The sequence below is a fragment of the Perissodus microlepis genome, chromosome 11 (assembly GCF_051167445.1).
Source record: "Perissodus microlepis isolate ML-2025 ecotype Zambia chromosome 11, ASM5116744v1, whole genome shotgun sequence".
In the NCBI taxonomy this organism is placed as follows: Eukaryota; Metazoa; Chordata; class Actinopteri; order Cichliformes; family Cichlidae; genus Perissodus; species Perissodus microlepis.
The window spans coordinates 24619295-24628046 of record NC_140471.1 but is presented as its reverse complement, the minus strand read 5'-3'; the positions used below and the strand labels follow the sequence as shown (position 1 = coordinate 24628046).

General features: G+C 47.6%; 1 protein-coding gene across 1 annotated transcript in view; it reads right to left on the bottom strand.

The window, feature by feature from the left end:
- Positions 1–249: 249 nt before the first annotated feature.
- erfl3 (Ets2 repressor factor like 3) overlaps positions 250–8752 on the bottom strand; it is a 64429-nt gene continuing 55926 nt past the window's right edge. Inside the window, exons 3-5 of the mRNA XM_084943504.1 lie at positions 7428–7543; positions 6114–7261; positions 250–5309 (exon numbers count right to left, since the gene is read on the bottom strand). Coding sequence (XP_084799630.1) covers positions 4641–5309; positions 6114–7261; positions 7428–7543 — 1933 coding nt within the window. The 3' untranslated portion in view covers positions 250–4640. The remainder of the gene's footprint in view (positions 5310–6113; positions 7262–7427; positions 7544–8752) is intronic.

The window sequence follows — 8752 nt, the reverse complement described above, 5'->3', positions numbered from 1 at the left end:
AATATCTCGGTCCCCTGAGGGCCAAAGAACAGCGTCTTTACTGTTTTAGAAACACTTTGCATTTATTATAATTAACTGTAATCCTGAAATACAAAAATCCCTTCTTTATGACTGGTGGCTCACTATGGATGAGACAAAAAGTGACGGGTTAATCTCTTTGTTTACAAATAACCAGGTAATAAAACTCCACTGTGGGGATTATGTGGCGTTAATAAAAATGAACGAAGAAGAAGAAACATAAACAAACACTTTGAGTTTGATATTGGGTTTTAACCAGTTTTAATTAACCCTGATTACAGCTTAATTACAAGTTTGGGGAAGAAAATAACATAAAAACACGAAAGAAGTGGAAAAATTCAATGTTACATCATGGTATTAACTCTCGTCTCCATCTGAGTGTTAGGTAATTGCTTGGGGGGGGGAGGGGGTGTGTGTGTGTGTGTGAAAGACTGAAAGATAGACCTTTACATGGTAAAACAATACACGTCTTTTAAAATGATACAACATCCCCCCTCAAAAAAAATGATAAAAAATATACAAGCAAGAGAGAGAAAAAGTAACATTATAAAATTAAAATTACAAGACAAAAAAAAGGATAAAATCCCCCACCCCCCCAAATAATCCTCCGCTGTCCCTCCCTCTCAAAACCCGATGTTATTTCTCTGTCAGCATCAAATATTAGACATTTTAGTTATATTACATCTGCAAAAACTAAAGACAGCAAAAAAAAGGGGGGGGGGGGGAGGGGTGTTGGAGGCTAGAAGGTTTGAAAACAGGGAATGGAGTTTGGGGTCGATCAACATCATCCAAAGTGATGTACACAACATAAAAAGCAACAGCTAACAGAGCCATGGAATAATAACAATAATAATATTAATCATCATCATCATCATAATGCCAGCTGGAGAGGTAAATAACCCAATGAGAACAATCACAACATCAGAAAAATAAACCAAGAAACCTTTTCTCCTTCTTCTAAATAGAGAAATGCAATCTTTGTGCTATTTGTCTGCAGACCTGAAACAGGATGAGGGAGAGTCTGCGTCTCACCCAGACTCCGATCAATCGCTTTACCCCGCTATATATCGCGACAGTCAGATCGCGCTGCCGTTAGCAGGAAGTCTGACGGCGCCTGAAGCAGAGCGAGGAAAAAAATGAACAGCGAGAAGCGCGAATGAAAGAGAGAGAGAGCAGAGAAGAAAGAGAGACGGATGTCTTTCTGTTGCTGAGATATGAGAAGTAGTAGAAGTAAGGCAGCTGTCAGTTCAGATACAGACACAGGGCCTGGTGTGTGTGTGTGTGTGTGTGTGTGTGTGTGTGTGTGTGTGTGTGTGTGTGTGTGTGTGTGTGTGCGCGGGCTGTGACATGCTCCCGTCCAGACCACGGGGGTCTGAGGAGGAAATTCAATCAGCCCGGCTACACAGACCGCCTGCAGGCCATCTATCTCACAGCTCGCCGCTATAGATCCGTCTTGTTGCTGGCCAGGCAGGAGACAGACCCCCCCCGATCGGACGCCTGGCTGGATGCTGAAACATGTCACAAATATATGTGTTTCATGTGTGTGTGTCTGTGAGAATATGCATAGTTTGAGGAGAGGGTGTCCAACTGATCAACCCCATCCCCGAGCTGCTGTGAACTTTGGAGCATTGCCCTAACTGATCTAAGAGAAGAGACGGGATTACTACTCCACGAATAACCCGCTCACACACCCTCACACACTCCCAGGCGGCCTGCAGAGGTGGCCCAGGGCCCGAGGGGGGCTGGGAGAACCCTGCTGAGGCGAGCTGGACTGCAGACAGGAAAGAGCAGAACGCTGCGAGCTGAAAGGGCAAGCTACGAGAAACAAAGTGAACAGCAGAGTGAACCACACATCTGACTCATTAGCAGTCTGCTTGAGTCCTGATGGGTTTTTTTCTTTTTTCTCGCCGTTCGTGTTCTTGTGATAGACTGGCCTGCGCTGTTTTTCCTCTGGCTCGTTTATCTATGAAACAAATGTACAAGAAAAACAAACAAACAAAAAAAAAACCCTGACCCACGCCCCCTCCGCGTCCTCAGTCTGCCCTCCATGATACCATGTCACAGAAAAAAAAAATCCTGAATCAATCACGTCATCAAAACGCTTTTTAAAAGTTTACTTCTGTCTAATAATTTCCTTTAGAATATATAAAGATATAATCTGTATGTATGTTTGTTAGAGTTCAGTTTGCACTTTTGTACATGCTATAAAAACAAGGCATAGAGAGGCAGAGTGTGTGTGTGTGTGTGTGTGTGTGAGCAGGTGTGTGTGTGTGTGTGTGAGAGATGCTCCCTGCTCTCTCGAGCTCTCACACTCGTAGCTAACAGGCCCGCCAGCCTCACACGCCATCAGGACCTGAGAGGGTGATGCCGCTACAGAGAGCCGGAGGTTCGGTCCGAGGGAGAGGGAGCATGCTGAAGGCAGTGCTGTGTGAATGTGTGTGTCTGTGTGTGTTTGCTGGTTTAGTTTAACACTATCTATGATTGTTAGACGAGCTCTAGCTGGTGAACTAAGTTTCTGTGCTGCTGAGGGAAATAATTTTCAGTGTACAAGCCATGTTAGGTGAGGTAAGAAGGCTGGTTAACAGCTTGCTGGAACCCCTGCAAAAACCCTTCCTCCTCCTCCTCCTCTTCCGCAGCCTTCTTCATCATTTTCCCCTCCTCACATCTCCCTGGGCTGAACTTGTGTCTGTAAGCAGAGTTGTGATATTTCCACAGGTGGTCCACAAGAGAAAGAAGGGCAGGACAGCAGAGAGACAGAAGGTTATGTGAAAGTCAGAAGCTCTCAGAGAAGAGTCAAAAAAAGTTTGTGTGTGTGTGGCAGTGAACAGATTTTGGTGTCCGTAGTCACTGAGTCCCATTCACTGTTGGCCTTTCTTTCTTTTTTTTGTTGCTTTTTTTTGTGTGTGTGTGTGTGTGTGTGTGTGTTTGTGTATCCAATAAACGTACAGCAATAGGCTTCCCTGAGTGGAGTGGGCCAGTTTTAAGAGTCAGTCAGACAACACCCAGCACCCCACCGCCCCCACCCCCTCCCACCTGTATCAGTTTTAGAGACTTTTTCCTTTTGATCCAACAAACATGTTCACAGAGTGATCACTCTGAGTAGCCCTCCCTCCTCCCCTCACACTCTTCCCCCCCATGGTTTTAGATACAGGCACTTAAAGTCCCGTCAGTTTGTAGGAAAAAGTGGCGTGGGTGTGCACATCATCATCATCCTGGATCGTCATTAGGGAGTGTGCGTGTGTGCATATGTGTGTGTCCCCTGAGGAAGGTGCTGACTGGCTGCTGATCCTACTGATGGGGAGGGGGGGTTGTGCTACAGGGGCAGGGCATCTGTTAAGAGTTGAACTTGATGATTCCAGGCCAGTCATACCGTCGCTGTGCCTGGTGTGGCGTCTGAGTGAGTCCCTCCTGCACACGGCTGCGTCCCAGAAGAGCCCTGATCCAGATAAATGATCTGGCTTTAGGTCTGACACAAAAAGAGGCAAGAGTTGGGCAGTCCAGGGCGTCAAATAGTGGCCTTTTTTTCTCTGTCTCCCCCCAATTAAAGCTGCTTGCATTGCAGAGATATGCGTGAAGTGTCGTTTGGTATTGGTGCCTAACCCTTTTCTGCAAGTACTCTTGGTGCCTAAACCTCAACAGCGAGTAAAAATGAAACACAGAGCAACCAAACGGGTCAGCACGCAGAGTACCTTGTACTTTCCCCCACCACCAGGCTCGCTTTCGCCGGCAGAAAAAAACAAAAAAACACAAACTCAAAGTCATTTCAAGACTGTGTACAAAGGTGATTTTCAAAGCAAGAGAGCAAACACGATTTAAGCGGTATTTCTATTCTCACTGCAGGAGTAAAGATGCGTCGCTGTTGTTGGAATAATGCTGACACGAATAAAAAAATTTGTTATCTGCTTTTAGTTTTCAAACAAATGGTGTTCAAAGATATTTTTGAGGGTTGCAAATGTGAATGATTTGGTTTTTATTTTTCTTGTTTTTGGAGGGCAGTGCATCTTTTTCTGAGACTCAGGCTGTCTAAACCCGTTCAGTCACTACCAGGAACTCTGTATGCACTGTTTACACCAGGGGTAGAGAACTCCAGGCCTCTTGGGTCAGTGTCCTACAGGTTTTAGACCTCACCCTGGATCAACACACCTGAGTCAAATGATTAGTTCATTACCAGGCGGCTGGAGAACTTCAAGACATGTTGAGGAGGTAATTTAGCCATTTAAGTCAGCTGTGTTGGATCAAGGACACATCTAAAACCTTAAAGGACACCGACCCTTGAGGCCTGGCATTCTCCTACCCCTGGTTTACACTGTCTTGGTGTTATACAATGACTAAGAATAAACATAAACATTGCATCACGGACACCAAAAGAGACCTCACGCGCATCCGTCTGTAACACCAGCGGCTGACAAAATGGCCATATTTGGCACCCTGAGATGAGAAGGTGTTGGGCTGTCTTTGGGGCGTTACTTTCATGTGTATGTTGACGTGTGCTCTCGGGTCAGTGGAGGTTTCTTGATTCTAGTTTGTCAGTGTGAGGAGAGGGAATTACAGAGGAACCATTTACATACTCCTGCACCACCTCCTGCCCTGCCGGAGCAGTAGTGTTTGGACTGAGGCTCTCATCAGCAGTCTTTATTCTCCAGAGACAGCTGTGCAGTGGCGCGGTGCAGCTCGGCAGTCACCCTCCTGTGCAAGGCCAGGGGTGCTGCTAAAGAGCCTTCATACGCCAGCATAGGAGGACTGTCCCCGCCTCCGCTGCCCGTCCCATCCTCCTCCATCTCCATCTGTCCGTTACTTTGCCTCTCTCGCTCCCTCTCCTCCTCCGGTCGTACTTTTTTATCATCCGACTCCTCCTGCGAGGCCTCCATGCGCTGGTCCTCGCTCCAGCGCCTCTTGAAGCGCAGCTTGAGGGGAATGCACTTCGTCTGGGGAGCCCCCGCCGTGGGTGGCTGAGATGGGGGTGTGCTGCTCTCCCCGGGCTCGGTGGGTTCGCTCTTGATGACGGGCAGCATGCGATGTACGCCGGAGTGCGTGTGCTGCGAGGTGAAGAAAGGCATCAGGCCGGGTGGAGGAGGAGCGGGGGCTTTGAACACATCTTCTTCTAAGTCCTCGTCGGTGTGGGGTTGTTGCTGGGCCCGGGCTGAGCCATTAGCAAGGTGGTGGTGGTCGGATGCTCTCGGGTGGCGAGGGGCGAAGAGCTCAAACTCTTCATCTCTTTCATCTGGGTCTTCATCGCTAATGTCAGTCACCTCCACCTCTTCCTCTGAGTCTATGTCAGAGATGGGCTCCACCTTCAAACAGAGGGACAAGGAAGTTGATCAAAAATGTAACTTAAAAAAGGATTGCTGTTGGTAATTAAATATATAAATCACAAATAAATACATAAATTTACTAATGCTTAAATCCCAACCTGACCTTAGTTGGGAGAGCTGTCAGAGTATATAGAGTGACTCACTTTAATATTTATTGTTTTTTATATCCTTCATAGAGCTTGATTACATGCACGTTTAGTTTGCGAGCTGCAACTGGCCAGACTGACACAACTAGTCATGCAGACTGACTGAGACTTCGCCCTGAACTGTAAAGCCAGCAGCAGCAATCCTGCTCTGGTGATCTGCGTACTCGAGGGACACTCTAACCAGAAGCTGCAGAAATAGGTATGCTGAGCTCACCAAGCAAAGCATAACAAGGACTACCATCGCCAGATACAAGACAGAGGAGTTTGAGTTCAGGAAGTTTCTCTCTGGTACTTAAAATCCTGAATTCCCTCAGGCTATTAGATTACTTTAACTCTGACGGGGTCATTTATATTCATTTTTCGATGACTGTTCATTTTTGGACACATCCTTGTAATCTATTTATTTTTCTTTCCTTTAACCTCATTATTTATCATTCAAAGCAACTGTGATTAGTGTGTAAGGACTGTGAGTCGTGTGGGTAAGCTGCAAACGAAATGCTTGTGTTTGGGTTTAATAAAGTTATCTCAATCAGAAACAAAATACCAGCCCATGCTCTCTCTGAAACACACGTAGCCACAAACAAAGTCTAAATCACTGGGAATTGTGGGAATGTGAGCGATGTTTGGGTCTGCGTACCTTTATCTTGGGAAGTCCCGCGCTGTTTAGAGACTGTGTTGACGAGGAGGCGGAGATGAGCCCGGAGCCACTGGCAGAGCTCAAGTCACTGCCGAATGACAGCGAGGAGCCCAGGCCAGAGGTGGAGGACATGGACCCGGATCCTGAACCCGAGGACAGTGAGCTCTGCCTGGGTTTACTCTGGCTCTGCCCCTCCCTCTGCTTCCTGCCCAGTGGAGGCGGCTGCAGCTTGAACTTGAAGGGGGACATGTGCGGCGGCTCCTCACCAAGGTGAAGTGGATGATGCATGGGGTGGGAATGTGGGTGAGGGTGAGCAGAGTGAGGATGCGGGTGGTGGTGGGTCGGGTGACCCAGAGGTGGATGGTGGTGCCGGTCTCCTCCCCTCTCGCCTCCCCCCACAGTCGAGGCTCTCTCCGCCCTCTCGGCCGCTCCTCTCTCTGCAGTCAGACCGGCCTTGTCGGGCCGGTGGGGCTGGGGGATGACGATGTTGGGGTACTGGAGGAAAGCTCTGGGGCTGAGGCCATAGTTGTACACCGACTGGGTGTGGGCCTGCAGGTAGCGCTTCATGTCCTCTGGGTTAAAGGAGAAGTGAGAGCCTAACATGGGCGATAGGGTGGGCGAGGGAGTGTAGGGGAGGTGAGATGTGGGGGTCATGGAGAGTGCCGGAGACAAAGGTGGAGCTAGAAGGCTTGCTCCTCCTGGGCCTGGCAGGGGGGACGCAGGGAAGGGGGACAGGGGCTCTGGGTGGATGCGGTGTGCTGCCGGGCCACGGGAGCCTGGATGCCCTGCAGGGTTACCCGGCCCTCCGTACATGCGGAACAGGGCTTCATGAGAAGCCAAACGGGGGTGGATGATGCTCCGGTAGCCTCCTCCACCACCACCTGGCCCTCCTCCACTCACAGCTCTCTCCCCCCTCTCCTCTCCTGCTCCCGTGTTACCCTCCTCGATCTCAGAATTGGCTGAAGTGCCGTCGCTGCAGTCGCTGACAGAGCCGCGGGCCATTCGTCGGGCCACGGAGCTGAACATGCCACCGGGGCTGCGCAGGTCATCGTTAGGGGAGAGGACTTCAGATGGGGTGGAAGGAGGGAAGCGGAAGTGGGTCCCTGCACCGGTGGGGACAGGAGGGGCACTCTGAGGAACGCTACTTCCTGTAGATGTAAAAGGCAAGAGAGAGAAGATAAGAAAAAGAGTAAAAAAGACGGGCAGAGTACAGAGAAATGAATTGCAGTGCTCTCTTGTATAATCCCATGTAGTCATGCCATCCTATTGTGGGATTAGGAGATATTTACGCACTCACACACAGATGAGGCTTACCAGTGGAGCTCATATCAATGAAGGGGTAGTTGACCAAAACCAGTTTGTTGAAGTTAAACTTGTAGGTGAACCTTTTCCCTTTGGTCTTATGAAGGATCCTCTTGTTGTAGTAATATCTGTAAAACAGAAGGAGAAAACTAAAATCAAACACAGCATACAAAACATTTCATTCCAAAATAAGCTCCTGGTGTTTAAAACACTATTTTGTGCTTCTGATCTTTAAGGCCATGTCAGATGAGCTTGCACAGTCAAGCACACACTTTAATAAGCGAGTCTTTCATGTCCCCCCCCCTCATCATGACAGATATTAGAGAGTGTTGCATGACATTTGCACAAAGCAGACACAGAAAGGAGGAGGAGGACGAGGATGGGATGGGAAGAAAAAAGGATGAGGATACACTGAGCTGAGGAACAGCACTGTGAAGTTGTGCGTCAGGATAAGAAAATAATTAAAAGATCAGCAGCCAGCGTAAGCAGCGCTGGGCTGTTCTGAATCTGCATTTAACAGGTGTGCATGCAGGGCAGCATTTGTGTTTAACCCTTTAAAGCCCGAACCATGACATAATTGCCAAAAATGTAAAGTTTTTAAAAATGGAGTATCTATTGCCTCTTATGACAAATTTGAAGAAAAGACAAGAAAAAAGACTAGAACAAAAAGGAAGCAAACAAAACGTTCTTAGTCAAGAGAAAAGTAAGAGCACCAAGAAGAAGCATGTTTACACTAAGGGCAACTTGAACTCCTGACCTTACGCTCTAAAAAACAGATCTCCAGATGGATGGATTTTTTCCCCACCCCTAGTGAATAAAGTTACTTTTTGCGAGTTGTTATCATGTCTAAATAGAAGAAACAGCTCTCACCAAAATGCTTGGTGAGAGCTGGTGTGTCTGGACTTTTATTGTACTCGGAAACAATGTCAACATCTGTCCAGCTACGTTTCAGTTTCTGCTGCTGAGATAATCCTGCTGCTTCAACCGTCTTTGCTGGCAATCAAAAAAAAGGTCAGGTATTATGAAAAAAGCATCTTTTAAGTTCAGATGTGGTCAGATGAGTGGTCTCTCTCTCACACACACGTACACATACACACACATACACAACTCATTCTCATCTTTCATTTTTGCTGGTGGACCTATCTCTTTATATAACAGCAAAGCAAAGCCACCAATAATTCAGCCCATCTTTATCTGTTTATGTAATGGCCATTCTCTCAGTTTTTTTCATGCTTTTTCTCTCTCCCATGGCTCCTGCCTACAGTACAAGGCTCGATTTTTATTAACCTTTGTCCAGCTACAGCTCTTTATGTAACATCTCTCTGCTTTCTTCCTCG